This window comes from Hylobates moloch, unplaced genomic scaffold, assembly GCF_009828535.3.
Source record: "Hylobates moloch isolate HMO894 unplaced genomic scaffold, HMol_V3 SCAFFOLD_2, whole genome shotgun sequence".
NCBI lineage: Eukaryota > Metazoa > Chordata > Mammalia > Primates > Hylobatidae > Hylobates > Hylobates moloch.
Window position 1 is genome coordinate 145,463,354 of NW_026652277.1, and position 21,466 is coordinate 145,484,819.

The following is a 21,466-nucleotide window of genomic DNA, read 5'->3' on the forward strand; positions in this document are numbered from 1 at the left end:
AAGGAGAGAGTTACAACACGAGTACTGTGTACATTTTTAAAGTGATATCTTTTTAAAGATTAGAGATGCTTGTTTTAATCCAGAGTTCTCCTAGGTAAAATTATGAAGTATTGCTTAGAGATCACTAGATCATAAGACCAGACAATACAAATGGAGACAAGGGGAAAATACCTTGAAATAGAAAAGAAACTGTTCTCGGAAATGGGAAATCTGGATGACACTGGCTCTGTTCCAACTACTTTGTGATCTCAAGCAACGCATCTTACTTCTCAGTCACATTTTAAATTTTTTATTTTTAAAATGAGAAGATTGGATTTGGTCAGCTTTTTTATGAATATATTCTCTAGATGCACTAAAATTAAAAGATATTCCCAAAGGGAACTGATTTGTAGTCACATTCATGATTAACAAGCTATATAGCTGGGCCTGTAATCCCAGAACTTTGGGAGGCTGAGGTGGGAGGATCACTTGAGACCAGGAGTTTGAGACCAACCTGGGCAACGTGGCGAAACCCCATCTATACAAAGAGTACAAAAATTAGCTGGGTATATTGGCATGCACCTTCAGTCCCAGCTACTTGGGAGGCTGAGGTGACAGGATTGATTGAGCTCAGGAGGTAGAGGTTGTAGTGAGCCACGATCGCTCCACTGCACTCCAGCCTGGGCAACAGAGTGAGACTCTGTCTCTCCACAAAAAAAAAAAAAAAAGCTATATAGCTTGGACTAGATAGATAGCATTGATGGTTGCACAATATTCTAAATGTACTTAAAGCTACCAAACTGTACACTTTAAAATGGTAAAGTTAATGTTATGTGTATTTTACCACAATGAAAAAGTATCTGCATAGGTCCAAATAATGTAAGACTTCTCAGAAACTTCAAATACACTGTGACTCTCAAGAGAAGAATATGAGATGCAGAATTTCCCAAATTTCTTTGATTATAAAACCCTTGTGGAAAACACACATTAATAAATCACAACATAATATATCACATAACCCTCCTTGAAAATACCAGGTTCTGTAGTTGTTCTGGACTGACTGCTCTTGACTATATGTCAATTGTTCTTCTCATTTTCTGTCATTACTTCTCTAATTTTTCCATTAGAAAATTGCACTATTTTCACTATTTCATTGATATCTATTTCACTAATTTCAGTATTTGAAATGTTTTCTCTATCAAGATAACCAACTACTACAATAAAATTTTACTACTTAAGATATAGCTATTTATACATTGTATGTCTAAGTGGTTCTGTTTGATTTATTCTTATTTTATGGGCGCATCTGCTTTGTATCACTTTCAGAAATGCATTTATTGAATAAATTTTAATAAATTCCAGAGAAAATGAGGACAAAGAAGAAATTAGTTAATTGCTTTCTTAACCCAAAAGTAATTAATAATATTATATACTAGCATGCTCTAAGAAGATAGTGTATTTTTAAAAACTTAGTAAAATATAGCTTCAAAAAGTCATTTATTATTTTGTCAACAAGTGTATTCCAATGAAATTCATCTATATATCAAATCATTTTTAGCCAATTATAGTGTGATTTTTGTATATTTTGGTTACTGTTCAAAGATTATTTTAATCAGTTATTTTTGAAGTCATTTTTACTCATACAGACAAAAGGAATTTTGGTGATTTTTAGATATAAACTTCCTGAAAAACTGACTGATGCAATCTTGGAAGGAATGAGTAAGGTAGCAAATGCAACCTATCCTAAAAACTTTTAGAAATGGAATAGTGTTCACTCACTGTACGGTGTGCTTGACTAAAATAAGGGAAAGACACATTTACTTTGAAGGAATTTCTCATTTTGTTATATCCTGTATCAGGGAGAATTCAATAAAATAGTGTTCTTGAATTCACCACAGTAAATGAATTTGTGTGTGTGTGCGTGCCTGTGTGTGTTTAATCTCATTTGTCTGTGTGTGAAGACTTATTTCTAAGAGTCCACAATCATTATCAGGGTATAGAAAATACAGCAGTTTTTGTGAAATAAGTTTTTTAAAAAATACCTACCTAAAATCTCATAAAAGGTAGAGACACATAGTTTTATTTTTATCCTAGCTGTATCGATGACATAAGTCACAGAAGAATCAATTTGGCGTCATCTTTCTTGGGGAATAGAGCTCACCTAAGGTAATAACAGACCTAAAATATTATGAAGTAGGAAAAGGCTAAAACCGTAAGGGCCATCATTATTTCAGTTAATCACACTATTCAGAGCTGTCTTGCTGGATGTCTCTACTGTAAGAATAATGTGTCTGTGAATCTGTGTGCTTTTCCTTAAAAGATGATGAAGTACACAGTTTAGCATACTAAAGTGGCACAATATAGGAAAAATATTTGATTAACTTATCTCTTCATATACTATTGCAGCCAATCCAAATCATTCCTTTTTAAAAACAGCCATTGGAAGCCATAAAAACTAGGATATGTTGTAGTTGTTGTTTTAATATGATGCCATATTGGAATTTCAGTTTCACAATGAAGAAAGTTAAATGTAAACTAAAGCACCACTGGGACTGATTAGATCTAAATGTGACCAACTTTTTTTTCATCTTTTTCTCAAAGTGTACAATAGTTTTATACTGGGATAAATATGCTTTGTTATTCTTCCAAAGAAAGACAAGACACATTCCAAGACTTGAGTAATCAAGTTATTAAAATAAGCCAATATGCAACCTTTATAAAAGAAGTTAACAGATGAAAATAGATGTCTATTTCCACCTAGGATTGTCAGATCTCTTTTTGTTTTTTTGTTTGTTTGTTTGTTTTTTTGAGATGGAGTCTTGCTCTGTCTCCCAGGCTGGAGTGCAGTGGTACGATTTCGGCTCACTGCAACCTCCGACTCCCAGGTTCAAGCGATTCTCCTGCCTCAGCCTCCCAAGTAGCTGGGATTACAGGTGTGCACCACCATACTCAGTTAATTTTTGTATTTTTAATAGAGACAGAGTTTCGCCATGTTGGCCAGACTGGTCTTGAACTCCTGACCTCAGGTGATCTGCCTGCCTCAGCCTTCCAAAGTGCTGGGATTACAGGTGTGAGCCATCACACCTGGCGTGTTAGTTCTCAAAAGGAATTTTATTGTTATTTTTGAATTAGGAGACATTGTTCATTAAAAAAACACGTCACTTAACTAACAAAAATCATGGGAAATGCAATAGATTGAGCTGTTAAAAATTAATTAATAAATGAATGTAGTCTTTCAAGTCTTTTCCTTGAATCTTAGGTTTTGAGTGAGTTCATATTTTTAACCCATTCTTAATGATTTGCAGTTGTTATTAACAGTAATTGCAACAACTGTAATTTGTTTAGAAATTTACAAGTTTGAAAACTTTTTCATATGCATCATTTATCCTTACAATAATCTTCTGAGGACAATGAAAGAAATATTATTACTATAGGGGGATATGAAAATAGTTACAATTTTTACAACTGGTAGTCATAGCTCTGGAATCTCAATCTGAGCTTTGACATCCAAGTTTTGCATCCTGCCACCAAGCCAGTCTTGCCTCCCTGTTGTGTGTATGACTTACAAGGACATTGCTCATGAGAATAACATGTTTATGGGTCTCACTAGCCAGCCCTCTCTTTACATGGATCAGCCTTCCCCAGATGCCACGGTGTGAGAAGGACAATAATAATCTCTGGTCCTACTTTGAAGGCTTTGATAGGTTATTTCATGCACACCATTTCAATCTAAAGATGAATAGAGATGAGCTAGAACTTCTAATGGAAACACTGGATTTGGGGTAGTCTTGAAAAAGATACATTTGTAGAATATACCAACCTAAAACTTGTCTTGGGAATGTAACACAGTGATAGAAAAGCCACAAGAAACATGTGAAATGAGAAATATATATGACAAATATATAATAACAAGGATGTTTAAGTCGGTATATTCTATAAATCTATCAAAGAAAAAAGTTCAAAATCCTCAAAGTATTGGACTATAAAATAATAATAGTCTGAACCGAGAAGAGTCTCCAGATTTTGGTGTCAATTATAGATCATTGAACATCATCAACTAATGAGTGACTCCAACAGTCTCCAAAGAAGAGTCTTCAAGAGCAGAAATAAGCAATGTGGGGGAAGTTAAAGTGTGTGATAAAGAAATGATATACAGTAATTTAACTGAGTTTTTGGGAGGGCAGAACATATGTCAAAGATGGTGAGGAAGTTTATTAAAATGTTGAGGGAAACTAAGTGAAACTATAGAATGCCTATGTTCAAATGTCTTTACATTAATAATTGACTTGGGGCCAGGCGTGGTGAGTCACGCCTGTAATCCTAGTACTTTGGGAGGCCAAGGGGGGGACAAATCATTTGAGGTCAGGAGTTCGAGGCCAGCCTGGCCAACGTGATGAAACCCCGTCTTGACTAAAAATACAAAAAAAAAAAAAAAGCTGGGCATGGTGGTGCACGCCTGTAGTCCCAGCTGCTAGGGAGGCTGAGGCACGAGAATTGCTTGAACCTAGGGGACGAAGGTTGCAGTGAGCCAAGATCATGTCACTGCACTCCAGCCTGGGCAACAGAGTGAGACTCCATGACAAAACAATAATAGTAATAATAATAATAATTGAATTGAAACTGTCTGCAGTAGCTATTAATAGTTTTTCATATTTCTTTTACCTGCAGAGGTAAAAGAATATATAATAAAATCTTTCAATTCACTTTTACCTCTTTGGTTCAACCATTGCATGGGGAAAACAAACAAACTTTCCCAGTAACATTTAAACTCCTTGAAAGGAGTGACTGCAAAACCTAACACATTTGGGATGCTTAACAAATTACATATTAATAATGTTAGCTCTTAAGATCAAATGATATAATCTGATATCTAGGCCTAAAGCTTTATTGTAATCACAGCTTATAAATAAATGTGCCATACACTTGTTCATGTTAAAACTTTCTCTCTCCCAGGCAGCGAGAGTGAATAATAGACCTACGATGAGGCGAGAGAATGTGAGAAATCGTTATTTTCATAACGTTGCTGGCAACACAGTTCCCTAGATGCTCATTAGTTCTGCAGAGCACTGCTCCTCGTGTTTTGAGAAGACACATAGAGGTATCAGGGCTAGAAAGAACCTCCACAGACCTTAGGCACCCCCAAACCTCTCACAAAGCATTGTTAAGAGGATCTTCACAATACCACATATTTGCTGTTCCTAGCCCTAGGTGATTTTAGGTAGAATTTTCAGGACTCCCGGTCCCTGGGTGATTTGGGGCAGTAGAACTTTCAGGATAAAGGGAACACAAATAGAGTGGGGTGGTTAAGATTATGGCTTGACAATTCCTATTAGCCTGGGTTTTAATTCTGGCCTCGGCCCCTTCCTTAATGTGTATACTTCAGAATTTAAAGTCTCACGGCTACAATTTCATTTTTCATAAAATGAGAAAAATTCTATCACCTACCACATAAAGTCATTGTGGTGATTAAATAAGCTAATACAGGTAACATGATTAGATAGTACTTAACACCTAGTAAGCACCAAATGATTAAAAACATAGTGGTTATTAAATCTCCTCATTTGCCTTTACTCTGGGATTCTAAGCCATTGTAGGATGGTTTTAAGGTCAGAAAAATTAGTACCTATGTAAGTTCAGTGCCAACGAGGACAAGCTAGATATTCTAGGCTGGATCAAAATCGAGATAACAAAATATATGGAATCTACAGCTCAGCATCTGGCACAGATTGAGCAAAAATTTCCAGCATTGATAATTTCCACAGATTTCACCAGCATGTTTGAATATGGAAATGAGCCTCAGGTGACCTCTTTAGGTTGACTGCCTTTGGAGAAATATTTCCGGGTTACTTTGAGGAGCTAGTCCGACCCCATGCTTTGATAAATTACTTAGAATTTAACCATCATAATTGTATGCCCATAATGAGCAGATTATAGGGAGAATAAAAGATGTAAGCACATGTTAAATGCAAATATTATGCTGCTCATTGTTATTCACAAGGCATACATTATACACAGTTACTGAAGTTCCCTTGAACAAAGGAAACAGCAAAATGCCAAGGCATTTTTGAAAAAGTGTTTTATTCATGACTCTGAAAGGTAGCTGAAGCCAGTTGAGGGAGGACTATACCCTCCCTCTATTTTAATGATCTTAATTTTGTTAATGGAATGTTAGTAGAAAGAGTTTGGGAGCCATGTGGAGCTGATTGTGTTGTTCAGTATCGATGTTGCCTGCAAATTAAATGTACCTAAGTAGCCACCTGTTTATGCTTATGATTATGTAAAGCCCCATATGTTTCTCTCTCTACACATGGGAGGTAAATATTGAAAAAATTATTCTGGTGTGAAGGGTGAAAACAGCAGCAGTCCTTCTATAACTGTCAACATATGCTGTGGTGTTTCCTTGTAACATTGTGCTTTGTCTGACATACTTGCTGATTTTTATCATGCAGTGTTCAAAAAAATCTGTTACCCGTGGTTATACAAAACAATTAAAAATCAGTTTACATTAAATTTAAATTAGAAAGAGGTATAATTTCCCAATGTAACCATAAGTATTAAATGAACGTTAGGGCTTAGGATTTAAATAGATTTTGATTTGCACAATAAAGAAAACTGAGCTTTTGTTTTTCTAAATTCACCAGTATATAAAAAGGAACATTTTCTCTCTAAGCACATTCTTTTGGTTCCATATTACTAGGCAATAAAACTAACTTCAATAGCATGAATTTGAAAATCCTGCCTAAAATCAGCACTGAGCTCATGAACTGGCTAACTCACTATTCTCCCAGTGGATTTGACTTGGACAGGAGCTTACTGGCCCCTGACGGTCCTCTCTGGAAGCTTTGACCTGGTACCTGGTCAGCGCGAACACCTGAACAGCTCTGAGATGAATTTCTTCAGAGCACTGGGGGATCTCGTGCAAGTAACTCCTATGGAACTGCCTCAAAACTATTCAGAGATTGGCCCAGACAGTCATTTCCAGGAAAGAGCACAGCATTTGGAACTGCTACTGTTGATCACTTTAGACACTGCAGATAAACAAATTGGGGTTTTCCAAGGTTTGTGTTTGATTAAGAGGGGTTTAAATGCTGGCTGTCTGGCAGCCCTGGACATGGCCGTCCCTGACCTTCCAATATAAGGTATACACAAAAAGACACAGAAAATGATAGAAAATATGAAAACTTACCACATCATCAAAAACTAAGAATAATAGACCAACTACTGCAAAAAGCCAGAAGGAAGTTACTTCATAAGAAGAAGAATAGAGCTGCAATGAGAAAATTCAAGGCCTACCCATGCTGGGGCTCATGAAACAGAGGAGCCCCTCCAATTTTTTTTTTTTTTTTTTGAGACGGAGTCTCGCTCTGTCGCCCAGGCTGGAGTGCAGTGGTGCGATCTCGGCTCACTGCAAGCTCCGCCTCCTGGGTTCACGCCATTCTCCTGCCTCAGCCTCTCCGAGTAGCTGGGACTACAGGCGCCCGCCACCACGCCCGGCTAATTTTTTTTTTTGTATTTTTAGTAGAGACGGGGTTTCACTGTGGTCTCGATCTCCTGACCTCGTGATCCGCCTGCCTCGGCCTCCCAAAGTGCTGGGATTATAAGCGTGAGCCACCGCGCCCGGCCTGGCCCTCCAAATTTTTAAAAGATAATAATAATGAGAAAAACAATATTGACACTGTTATTGGGTACATGTTATGTGCCATGATCTGTCGTAGGCTAATCTCCCCATTTAATTTATTTGATCCTCTGAAGAATTTTGTAAGATAAATGCTATTAATGTTTTCCCTACTTTATATATGAGGAAATTGTCAAATCAAAGCACTAAAACACACCAAGGAACCCAGCCTAAATTTTTATTTGTGTGTTTGTGTTTCTCTGTATGTGTGTGTAGTATGTGTATATATGTATGCATATATATATATTCTCAAAAAAAAATCTAACAAATTTAAAATAAAATTAAAACCACTCATTCTCACCGGACTGAAACAGCTGCTTTTACTGACATTTTTCAACTTGATATATAGAGAGAGATAAAAATGTTTTAAACAATGTTGAAACTCTACTATAGACACTTCATTTGAATCCTACTTATCTCATTTAATACTGAACCATGAATAAACCCCATGCTTTACAATATTTTTCACAAATATAGTTGTTAATAGATGAATAATATGTTGTAACGAATGTATCATAATTTACCCGATTCCTCACTGTTGGGCATTTAAGTTGATTCTATTATTTTCCTATTACAAATAATTCTAAAACGATTATTTCTTTGGAGTTGATTCGACAAGTGGAAGCACTGAGTTAAAGCTTTAAACATTATAAAGGCGCTTTTCTCAGCAGAGTACTAGTTCCAGGATGGCAGAACCAAGACTAAATGTACCTGTGTCATCAATAATTATCTCTGTACGTGCATAAGATGTAGATGGAATTCAAAATATATTACATGTATTTTCAAAGAAGCTACTCAATCTATTATAAAATTTATTTTCAGGAAGGATACACTCCTCAGTTAGGTTTAAGGGTAACCCTTTGACAATATTTTTCCCAACTTCATAAATGCAAAAGCTTAGACAGCTATATAGGTGGAAAAGTTGTTATTGTGTTAGTACAAACTAATTTCTACACAATTATAAACCATTTGAATTTCTTCTAAGCTTTGTCCATTTTCCTATTAGTGTTCTACTAGAATTTTTATTGATTTTTCTGTTTTTCATTTCAGTGACATTTAGTCTTTTAAAAATTGAGTTATTTTCCTTTGCTATTAAACATTTCTTCAATTTTTTACTTTATGACAGAAAGTTTCATTTTATGTATTCAAATATATTGTTTCCTTATGGTTGTCTATTACATTTGCAACTTGAAAGTTGTTTCAAATATAGACATAAGATAGTTTTCCTTAAAATGTAGTGTTTTCATCTATTTCAAATTTCTTTTGCTATGTGGTACAATGTTGATGATCCAATCTGATCTATTGTTTGCTACATTATTAACTATACTAGAACAATTTACTAAATAATTCTTCCCTTAAACTCAGATGTGCAGTAAAAACTTTAACAAACAGAAAATAATACTCTACATTAAAGTCTGTTTCTGAGCTATAAACAAATGCTTTAAGTGCATGGCACTAGAGTCAAATTAAAAACATTGCTGTGACGCTTCTATAACAACTAGTACCACTATTGTTAAAGTAATTTATTGATGCAGTTTTTTATTTTCTATAAGCAACATATAGTACCATTTATTATAAGTTTGTATCAGGCATTAATGTTGGCAGGACAAGTACTCCCTCATTATCCTATTTTTAAAATATTTGCTTGAATATGTTCACTTGTTTATTCTCCCAAGTGATTTTTACAATTACTCTCTCAAGAGGCAACATAGTAATAATTATGATTATAATATGGAAATTTTATTCTGCATTATGTTGAATATAAATTAATTCATATGTAATTGATATATTTATAATATTCAGTTTTCTGATTCAAGCACATAAGTCTGTTTATTTTTAATAAATAAGTAAACTTGTATAATACTTTTTAAGTAAATAAATGAGTTAAAGTTATAAAATATGTTACCCCTATATATTCTAAGTGTTTATAAATGGAAAATTATAGCTATATGTATTCTTATATGTAAGAATATATTCCTTTATGGACATACAGTTGTTTTACATATTTGTTCATCTTGTCATCTTACCAAGTTTCAATATTTTGTCTCATTTGACACTCTGTTTTTCAGGGTAATGTTACTATTTGCAAATAATGATTATCATCTCTTTTTAAAATTTTCAATTTGTTTGAGATGGAGTCTTGCTTTCACCCAGGCTGGAGTGTAGTGGTGGAGTCACAGATCACTGCAGCCTGGAACTCCTGGGTTCATGCCATCCTCCCACCTAAGCCTTTCAAAGAGCTGGGATCACAGGCATGAGCCACTATGCCCAGCCAATTAACAACTCATTTCTAAAAATTTTTTATTTCATTCATTTCTGGCCATGTTTACTTACTCACAATTCTAGAAAGAAGTTAAATAGGTCAAAACAAACACCCTTATAAGAACAACTCTTCCCTTGCATGACTCACCTAAGCACTGCACATCTTGGTTCCTCTACCTGACTACAGGGCATCATTGACAGTGTGACCCTCTGCCAGGTCTGTCAGGCCCTGCCATTTTCAAGGATGCTGAAGATTTAAAATTTCATGTTTCCAAAAAAATGGAGACAGGGATACTAAAAGCCATTTAACTGTATATTTTAAACAGGTGAATGTTGTTATGTGGAAATTGTTATAATGCTATTAACTCAAAAAATGAGATGGGAAGGACAAGTTAAGTCACACCCTTAAAAAAGCAGTTAGAGGCCGGGCGCGGTGGCTCACGCTTGTAATCCCAGCACTTTGGGAGGCCGAGGCAGGCGGATCACGAGGTCAGGAGATCAAGACCACGGTGAAACCCCGTTTCTACTAAAAATACAAAAAATTAACCGGGCGTGGTGGTGGGAGCCTGTAGTCCCAGCTACTCGGAGAGGCTGAGGCAGGAGAATGGCGCGAACCCGGGAGGCTGAGCTTGCAATGAGCCGAGATCGCGCCACTGCACTCCAGCCTCCGTCTCAAAAAAAAAAAAAAAAAAAAAAAGCAGTTAGATTGGCCTTCTCAAAAGTTCCTGGTTGGAATGCAGATTAGTAGAGCCTTTATGAAATGTGATTGATAATATGTATCAGATCTTTAAAAACATTTTTACTTCTATGTATATAAGATTATTATAATAATCAGAAATGCAGACAAAATTTTAGTTTAAAAGGCTGTTCATCACAGTACAAATTGTATAAATGGCCATGTTCAGGATGGATTGAATACATTATGGAATATGCATGTGAGGGACTATTATCTAGAAAATACAAATTATGCTTTGAAGAATATTTAATGACACAGGCAAGTCCTCAGAATAAGAATTTTTCCCCTTATGCTAAAACATGTGTCTATATGTATGCATGTGTACAATGTACTGGAAAACAACAGAAATAAATATATGTAATGTTAATGCTAGATGACTCTGGTGATGATATTATAGTGAGTTTTGTTTATTTCCCTGCATTTTCTCCCATTTTCTAATTTTCTACAACGTGCATGTGTTACTCGAAAAACAGAAAAATAAATGCACCTTATAGCTTTAAAAACTCGGGTTCTTTATCTTCACACAAAATCCTGCATATGAATGTTTATAGCAGCCTTATTCATAATTGCCAAGGCTTGGAAGTAGTAACGATGCCCTTCAGTAGGTGAATGGATAAACTGTGGCACATCCAGACAATGAAATATTACTCGGCACTAAAAAGAAATGACTTATTACATCATGAAAAGCCATGTAAGAACCTTAAATACATATTAGTAAGTGAAAGAAGTCAATCTTTAAAGTCTACATACTATATGATTCCAACTATATGACGCTCTGAAAAAGGCAAAATATGGAGACAGGAAAAGGATCAGTGGTTACCAGGGATTAGAGGAGAGAGGGGAATGAGAAGGTGGAGCACAAAGGATTTTTAGGGTGGTGAAACTATTCTGTATGATATATCAAAGTGGATACGTGTCATTCTACATTTATGAAAACCCATAGAATGTACAACACCAAAAGTGAACCCAAATATAAACTATGAACTTTGAGTGAAGATGATGTGACAATGAAGGTTCACTACTTGCAACAAATGTACCACCCTAGTGTTGTATGTTGATGGTGGGGGAGGCTGCCATATATGGTGTGTTGGGGGTCAGGAAGTATAGGGAAACTCTGCTTGCATTCCAATGGTAGAACCTCTAAATCCCAAAATGTAATTGTGTATAATTGTAGAAATGTGCTCTACTAATGTTCAGTTAAGATGCAAGAAACAGAAGATCCGATTGTTTAAAGGCAATCTAGTTCCTCTCATGAGAGTCCTTCCCTGCTGGTACTGTTAAGGTAACATCATAAAAAGCTTTTAGAATTGTGCCTGTAAGAAAGAGGGATGGTAAGAATCAGGATTGATGAGATAGATTTTAGAAGATGGAGATAAAACATTAATACTAGGAAAACTTATAGAACAGCACCAGCTGTGGAACAGCCTCCTTTAAAATGATCTTTCTGACAGAATTCTGATCTGATATTAAAATGCACATAGGTGAGTAACAGAATCATTTTAACCTAGAACTGTAAAATCTGTTTGTCTTTTGGCTAATATACATGGTAGTTATCGAAAGACCAAGAATGCAGAGAAAAATCTGATCATGTACTAAAAAGCAAGAGAAAAAAAATAGGCCAAGAAATAGATCTTAAAATTACTTTAAAAGCCTGAATTTCTTTTGCACACTGATTAATTCACATTTTCTTGCATAGTTTATACAAAATACCCCTTTTTGTCAAGGAAAAGATGTTGTAAGGTAGACACAGCTGAGTTTACTTTGCTTAAGTGAGCACAGTGGGAAATAGGTACCTTAAGAGAAGTTGACCCAGAAAATTTGGAAAAATAGCCCCTGATTCCTTGGATAGTGAATTAGCTAAAAGGCAGGGAGCTCTATTTACGGCTGCTCTGAGTCATGTTTTATCATAACATCCAGATGGAAAAACAGTAGCAACTTCTGACTTACATTCTTTGCTTCTTTTAACAAAAGTCCCTAAAAAACAGCAAATTGAAAGGTTATTTAAAGCTAGCAAATGTATACTATTTTTTGCATAATAATTTTCCTATCAGGTCCTTTAGAAACTTATATTTTAGTCAAATAAAAAAAATCAGCTACAATCATAAAATAGTTAAGGATGAAAGATAGATCATTGCAATAGTAGATGAAAATACAATGAATGACGATTGAATGTAATACACATTTTCTGTTAATGGAGTATATAATTCTCCAAATCAAACAATAGTCATTGTTAATGTATTAGAATTAACAATGTTAGTGTATTACATATTTGGTACTCAGGCATAAAGGAGCAGATTTTATAAATTTTAGCCATTTAGTCTTAATTAATTTCTTACAGAAACAATTCTATTAATTCAATTTCTGTCATCAGTTATTTTAATACTTTTCTGAAGTTTTCACATGTATAATAAAAATGATTTTTTTTAAGTCTTATGGCTTAAGGGATATAATCACGTTGGAATTCCGAGAATTCTCCGTGGCATTTGTATATGCCTTGGGAGCTAGAGGTAGCAGGTTTCTTTTCAACTAGTATAAAAATGATAAGAGAATGTCTCCCTCCCCAGAGACATTCTAGGATAGTAAAGTCTTTCTCCTCACCTCAAAGGAATTATTTTACATTCCAGGGTAATAAATATAATTTTTCATGGAGGGCAAAGGTTGGCAGTTTGCCAGCAACCCCTTATATGTTTGGGGTTTGTAAGCTCAGGGTTCCCCTATTATGTGTTCAGCAACCCCCTGTGTCATCCTGGGGGTCTTGGGGGTCAAAGACAACCTCTGAGACGTGAAGCTTATGTTGCCTGCTGTGCAACTTGGGCTCACTGTCTCCTTAGTGATGTAATTCGTGGAAGGGTGGTATCAGCCTAGTAGCTACGTGGCTACTTGAGAGTTTCTTGACAACTTGATAGATGAAATCCTCTTATCTGGTAGAAATTAATTTAAGTAGGAAGCAAGGCCCAAAGCTTGTTTTTAATATATGGTTTAAATCCATGAAACATATGACAGAAATTTTCTATTTAGTGAATTTAGTAAATTTTCTAACATTCATCTAAAAATTTCTGTTTCCTCTTGTTCTAGGAGTGATATTAGTTCAAATATTTTTAACATTACAATGCTACTGCATTTTAAGGGTGGTTTTATAGATGCAACTACAGTCTTCCTTCACCATATCATTTAGAGACAATGTGAACTTGCTGTTTGGGAAAAAAAAAATCAATGTTCATCATAAAAATGGTATTGAAACACTCTCAGGCTATTTCTCATGAATGAGAGAATATATTTATTATTCATGCTTCATAACACTGAAAGAGGGACAAATCTTTCCAGGAGGTAATCCAGAAATTTGGAACTTCACTATTAACCACACATGACATGATTTACCAATCTATGGAGACAACGCAATCAACTACCGAATAGGATATATTTTTGTTGTATTTGGCAAGATTGGCATGTTTTCTAGCTCAGAAAATGATTCGGCTAGAAGGAGTGTTTTCTAAAAGAACAAATTGTGCTTCTAAAGCAGTATGTTTTGTTTCATTTATTGCTGAAATGATTGCTTATTATTTCTTTTAAAATAATTGAACATTTTTGAGGTGACAAAAGAGACATATGGAAATAAAATACTAATATAGGATGCAACCAGTGGTGTATATATTTGGAGTTTAGTTCCCCATTCAAATTTTAGTTAAAAAAAAAAAAAAAGGCTCCAGTATGTCCCCTGAAAGTGTGCTTGTCAAACTCTGCAAACCTTTACCTTCTTGACTTTTTCTTGAGCTTGCATTTGCTGAAGCCATATACTAACAGTCAGGTGATCATCAACAAACCTCATCTCTACTAAAAATACAAAAATTAGCTGGTCGTGGTGGCAGGCGCCTGTAGTCCCAGCTACTTAGGAGGCTGAGGCAGGAGAATTGCTTGAACCCGGGAGGTGGAGGTTGCAGTGAGCCAAGATTGCACCACTGCATTCCAGCCTGGGCAACAGAGTGAGGCTCTGTCTCAAAAAAAAAAAAATGTAATACCATTTACATTATCATTATCACCCCCCCAATAAAATACTTAGATATAAATCTAACAAAATATGTACAAGCTCAACACGAGGAAGACTATAACATTCTGATGAGAAACATCAAAAACTGAAATAATGAAGAGATATTTTATGTTAATCAATAGAAAGACTCAACATTGTCAAGATGTTAGTTATTCCAAACTAGATCTATAGATTAAATACAATCCCAATAAAAATCCCAGCAAATTATTTTGTGGATATTAAAAGATTACCTAATTTATATGGAGAGGCAAAAGACCCAGAATAGCCAACACCATTTAGAAGGAGAGAAACAAATTTAAAGGACTGGCACTACCTGATGTCAAGACTTACTACTAAGCAACAGTGATCAAGACAGGATGGTATTGGTGAAAGAATAAACAAATAGATCAATGCAACACAATAGAGAGCCCAGGAATAGTCTCATGCAAATATGGTTAACTGATTCATGACAAAGGAAAAGGAAATATAATAGAAGTAAAGATACTATTTTGAACAGATGATGCTGGAATAAGTGGATACCCATATGCAAAGAAATGAATCCAGGCACCTATCTTATGCCCTTAATAAAAATTAACTCAAAATGAATCACAGTCCTAAATGTAAAATGCAGAATTCTTATACAATAACATAGGAGAAAACCTAGACTACCTTGGATTTAGTGGTGACTTTTAGATAAAACGCCAAAGGCACAATCCATGAAAGAAAGAATTGATAACCTAGACTTCATTAAAACTAAAAACATCTCTGCTAATGATACTCTCAAAAGAATAAGAAGACAAGCCACAGAATGGGAGAAAATATTTGCAAGAGTCAAATCTGATAAAGACTGTTACCCAAAATATGTAAAGAACTCTTAAAACATAACAAGAAAAACAAGAACTCAATTTTTAAAAAAATGAGCAACAGACTTGAACAGTCACTTCACCAAAGAAGATGTACTGATAGCAAATAAGCATATGAAAAGCATATCCTGAATACATGCCATCAGGGCATTGCAAATTAAAACAACGATATACCATAGGCGTCTACTTATAAAATGTCCAAAATCCAAAATATTGACAAAGCCAAATGCTGGTGAGGGTGTGGAAAAAAAGAAACTCTCATTTTTTTTGGGGGGGAATGCAAAATTGTACAGCTACTTTGGAATATAGTTTGGCAGTTTCTTTAAACTAAACATACTCTTACTATAGAGTCCAGTAATCACACTCCTTGGTATTTACCCAAAGGAGTTGAAAACAAAACCTACCTTAAATGTGCTCAGAACACTTACATTAGCCTGCAGTTGGTAAAAGCAAAATTCAAAATTTGATGTATGCTTTCTATGGAACGCATATTGCTTTTGCATCGTTGTAAAGTTGAAAAATTATAATCATGTCATCATACATCGGGGACTGTCTGTAGTTTGAAAGTAAAAGAATAAAAGATGAGAGACCTTGCAAATATTAACTGAAAGAAAACTGGACTGACTATACTAATACCAGACAAAATAGACTTTAAAACAAAAATTGCTACTAGAGTCAAAGAATACTATATAATGATAAAAGGGTCACTCCATCAAGAAGAGATAACAATCACAAATACATACACTCCTACCATCAGAGCCCGCAAATGCATGAAGCAAAAGCTGACAGAATTGAAGGGAAAATAAACAATTCAACAATAGTAGCTGGAAACGTCAACACTTCACTTTCAATAATGACTAAAACTAGATAGAAGATACACAAAGAAATAGAAGACTTGAACAATACACATAAACCAACAGACATCTGTAGAACACTTACCCAACAAAAATAGAAAATACATTCTTCTCAAGTGAATACAGAACATTCTCTAGATCATATATTAGTCCAAAAAAACAAGTCTCAATAAATTTAAAAGGATTGAGTCATACAAAGTATGTCATCTGACCATAATAGAATAAAATTAGAAATCAATAGCAAAAGGAAGTTTGGGAAATTTACAAATGAGGAAGAATGTTTTAAAATACCATTTGACTTTTTAAGTTGAAAATCTAATTGGGAACTTAAATAGTTTTAAATATAGTATAAATAAAGAGATGCTGCTATTAAAATTTTTGAATAACATTAGTGTCCTTGATTTCTCTCTTTCTCCCTAGTGCTGATGTAGAAGAATTATCTTTGTATCTGGATGCCTTTCATCAATATCTAGGAGTTCTCTTTGAAAAAAGAAACTATACCCTGACCAGTGCCAATCACTTTACCTTTCCATTTTCACTCTGTTCTTTACAATAAAACTGTTTTATAAACATCATTTTCAAATCGTTACTTAATAGATGCAAGATTATCATGCCAATTGGAAGTTCAAAAGAATATTCTAAATAGCAACTCCCCAAATTAAACTGTTAGCCAAAAACTAAGTGTTTTCACTATTCTAATAAGAAAAATTCCTTCTACCAAAAGATTCTAGTCATTTTAACTTACTAAATATTTATTATGTGCATCTTTTTCTAAATACCATGGGGATTATTGTAATAAATAAGATTCAGATTCTGCCCTCAGCAACCTTGTGATCTATTAGACAGATGGTGGTAGTCAGACAAGTACACAAATAGCCTCAATTACATGCAAAATGTGATAAATGCAATGATTAAGGCACGAAAAACTATAGTGATTTAAAAAGGGAATTGTTACATCTAATTAGAGTACTTAAGAGAGGCATCTTATAAAGTAATGGTTCTCAACACTGGCTGCTCGTTAGTATCACGCTGGGAGCTTTAAGAAACCTTGATGACCAGACTTTGCCACAGAGCAAACAAATCAGAATATCTCATGTAAGTGGCTTGAACATCAGAACTTTTTAAAGCTCCCTAGGTGATTCTAATTGCAGCCAAATTTGAGAATCATTGTTATAAAAGACGAGTAAGAAAGAAATAGAATTGAACAATGTGTAAAGTTTCATTTGAAAGGGGACTGGATACTAGAGCACTTGAAAAAATCCTCACTTCAATATAGCTAACATCTTTTAATTCTTCCAACTTCAGGTCAATTAAAACATTCTCTAAAGAGCTTTTCCTGACTCCTCCAATGATAGTAATAATATCTTAATGGTAATAAAAGCTGACACCTTTTAATGCACCTTGCTATATGCCATGCACCATTCTAAACACTAAATATATTTCAATACGTAGCCCTCCCAATAACACTAGGAGATAGATAGTATCATTATTCCCATTTTACATGAAAGGAGGATAACTTGTTAAAGTTATCCAGCTAAGAAGTGGCAGAGTTGGGATTCAAGTACAATGGCTGCAGAATCCCTCTTCTGAAACACAACCAACTATAGTCTGATATTCCTTTTCAAGCCCCACAAAGAACACAAGTATACTTCCATCAAACCATGAAACACATTATATTGTAAAGATTTATGAGATTTTTCTCTTTCACTAGTCATTCATTCATTCATTCATTCAGTTAACAATTATTGAGCACACACTCTGTGCCAGAAATTGTGCTTGGTATCAGAAATACAAAGTCACATGTTCATATTTCATGTCCAGGAGTTTTAGTCTAGAGCAGAGGTCAGCAAACTACAGTTGATGAGTCACCTGTTTTTGTCACCTGTTTTTGTAAATAAAGTTTTATTGAGCCATAGCCATGCTCATTGGTTTATGTATTATCCAGAGCTGCTTTCGTGCTACCACATAAACAGCATAGTGAAATAGGTGTGACAGAGACCCTCTGGCCACAAAGCCTAAAAGATTTACTATTTGGCTTTTTATAGAAAAAGTTTGCCAACCCCTAGTGTAAAAAATATGGCAAACGAGAAAGTCATCAACGACTATCCAATGAGGTGTATGCTATGAGGCCCAAGATACTATGGGAACATAAAAGAGAAATCTAGATTAGGTTAGAAGGTCAGCAAAAGTCTTCTAGATGACATGATATTTGAGCTAGTTTTGGAGGGCTGAGTAGAGTCAATTAGATAAAAAAGACCAGGCCGACTTTTCAGTAATATTAGACAGGCAAGGTCAACGGTGATCCAAGGAGCTAGAGTAATGACAGTAGGAATAGCAAAGAGGGTAGACAGGCTTAAATGATGTTACTTAGTTCTACAGAATTTATGAAAATATATCTTTGATTTCTTGGTTCTCATTATTTAGCACACTAGTGGTGTGTATATAGTTGGAACTTCACTAAATGTTTGTTAACCAAAAAGATTAATTCTTAAGTACAAGATAAACATCTTTCCCTTTAAAAAAGGAGAAAATAGTTGCCTTCCATTTGTTCTTAAAATGATCAAACTGTAACAATTCTGGATTTTTCCCCCCCATTATCCTAGAGTGAAAAAAAAGACCATTTTTTTCTTGTTTTTGGTTGTGTATACATACATATTATTAACAATATAGTTGTAGAATGATAAGTGGTTGCAATGCGCTGTACCTGGAAAATTCATAGGCAGTTCAAATGGCTGTAGAGACTCACAACCTTCAATCTGCTCACAAATTTCAGCTATGATCTTCTTAATTTTGAGACCAGTAATTTTAATCACTTCTCCTGTTGAAAAACAGCATTCATTTCCAAACATTTCATAAATAGAGCCTAAAAGGAAAGAAAAGTTAAAACAGCTTTTTAAAAAGAAAACAGTAAGAACAAAGTAGACTCAAAAGCTTAATATAAAGTGTTTTAATTCAGTTCCTCTCTTAGCTACCTGCTAAACAGGAATTTAATCAAGCTTGGCAAAATGTACAGCATAGACCAGAAAAAATATTAGATTTTCACTTAATCCACTGGGCCAAGTATAAATAAATCTTATTTTCTTTATTTTTGTAAATTGAATTTATGATTTCTTCAGCACCCTTAGCTCATCTTACCATGGTCAAACTACAAACATATCTTCCACTACTGAGATTTATGATCTGTTTTTGCCAGGTCACAAAATTAAGCTTATATGATGCAACAATGATCTAAACAACGACTGCAAACAAGGTTGTCATACAATTGGGCATGAAAAAGAGGGTCTGCACACCAGGGCTTCATATTAAGAGGATCATATTTATTTATTAGATCTGGTTCTCTTCATTAGCGTGAAAGCAAATCTTTTTGCCTGTTTTTATCTCTTGGTTTTTGACAAGCTAGAAACCATTCTGAATATCTTTGTGGCGATAGGGGGCAGACCAACCCAGATAAACTGAAAAGCTTCATTTTAGTCAGGATTTCAGTCTCTTCTTGACAAACCTTTTATCATAGATGCTACAGCTAAGTTTTCATTCACTTATTTTCCTTTTATATTCCCTGATGGAAGGACAGTGAGGAGTAAAATAACCAGAAGATGAGCAACAGACAAGAGCAGAGGCAAAAATTCTGGATAATCTACCCCCAGTGAAAAGGAAACAACCCAAAAACTATATCTCTGGCATATTATTGCTTTACAATTCAACACTAAACTTAAGGCTGATATAAATAAACATTATAGAGCTGTGAGCTTTTATATATATCAATTTTTCCTGACCTCCAAGATGGTTTACGTTGCCTTTGCCATACTAAATGTAAAGTATATAAACACAGAGTTATAGGTTTGCTTGTTTGTTTTCTGAATTTTTCTGTATTGAACCACCTCCTCATAGAATTGTTCCTGATATATAGCATGCATCTAGAATATTTTTATGGCATTAATGTTTGTCAGAAAAGTTATTAAGCCTGGCATCCAATCTAGCTCTAAACAACAACTGAGGTCATATCAGAGTCCCAATAGGTGACAGGGCACACTCAAATTAGAATAATTTCAGGAGGTTTATCATAGGGGCCATATTTAAAAAGAGGCACAGCCAGTTCTAGGCAACCAAAGGAAATAAATGTCCTGACCTCACTCTTCTCCACAGGCATCCCATTAGCCAAATTCTGCCAGAAGCCAGAGGACAAGCGAGCTGCTAATGTTCCCACAGAAGTCAGCTTCCCAGGCAGAGTGGGTATGAAAATCCAGCACACCCACATTGCTGTCCATATCTGAGCAAGAAGCATTTTTGCAGACAAGAAGAATACGTCTAAGGAATACGTCTTAAGGATAGTCTATCCATTCCTCAAGCTTCTGGTACATATTTCCATAACCGTCTCCTTGTCTCATACTATTCCCTTAATTACATATGTGCTCATATTTTCATTAATTTTAATGCATAGTGTTATCAGCAGGCTCAAGTCCTTTGTGGAACAAATTGAGGTATTAAAAATACTAATAAATCCACAGTGACAGTTTTCCTCCAGTTGACTCTGAACGGTTATTTGCTATGATCCTCATTTGGCAATTAATCACATACTAACATTTTGTATCTTTAGTATTATCTCACCCTGTACTTAATTTTTTATGAGTTTTAGTTTGTATGACTCCCAGTTCAATTTTAAACTTCATGAGAAGAAATATTGCATTACATTCTTGTATGACTACAACACATCAACTTCCCCTCTTCATTCATTCAGCAAACTTTGATTAAAAAAAAAAACCTACCATGTTGGTGATTGGCAATAGGAACCAGAGACAAAATGCATTATTCCTTCCCCCCAGAAGCATTGTCTTGAAGGGAAAGAACAATTAAGCAGACAATTGCAACAGATTATGAGAAAGGTGTAATAAAGGAAATACAGGGCATTGTGGGAGTATACTGAAGGCATTTAATTATGCAATTACATGAAAAAGAGATTAGAGAAGGATTCCTGGAGGAGATGACAGCAGATTTGAGTTTTAAAGGAAGAGTCACAGGACACCAGGACAGGCAGAGAAAATAGTATTTGAAAAGGCACTGAGATGTGAAAGAGCC

General features: G+C 34.9%; 1 protein-coding gene across 2 annotated transcripts in view; it reads right to left on the bottom strand.

Moving 5' to 3' along the window:
• The window catches only part of THEMIS (thymocyte selection associated), a 202,118-nt gene that overhangs the window by 125,274 nt on the left and 55,378 nt on the right, over positions 1–21,466 (bottom strand). The window contains exons 1-2 of one of the 2 annotated variants that reach the window (XM_058430611.1): positions 19,098–19,167; positions 12,446–12,626 (exon numbers count right to left, since the gene is read on the bottom strand). Coding sequence is in view for 1 of the 2 variants with exons in the window: in XM_032158722.2 (XP_032014613.1) it covers positions 19,098–19,256 (159 nt within the window). In the remaining variant the exon portion in view is untranslated. Of the gene's footprint in view, positions 1–12,445; positions 12,627–19,097; positions 19,257–21,466 lie in introns of those variants that run through there. The other variant, XM_032158722.2, reaches the window with a different exon arrangement.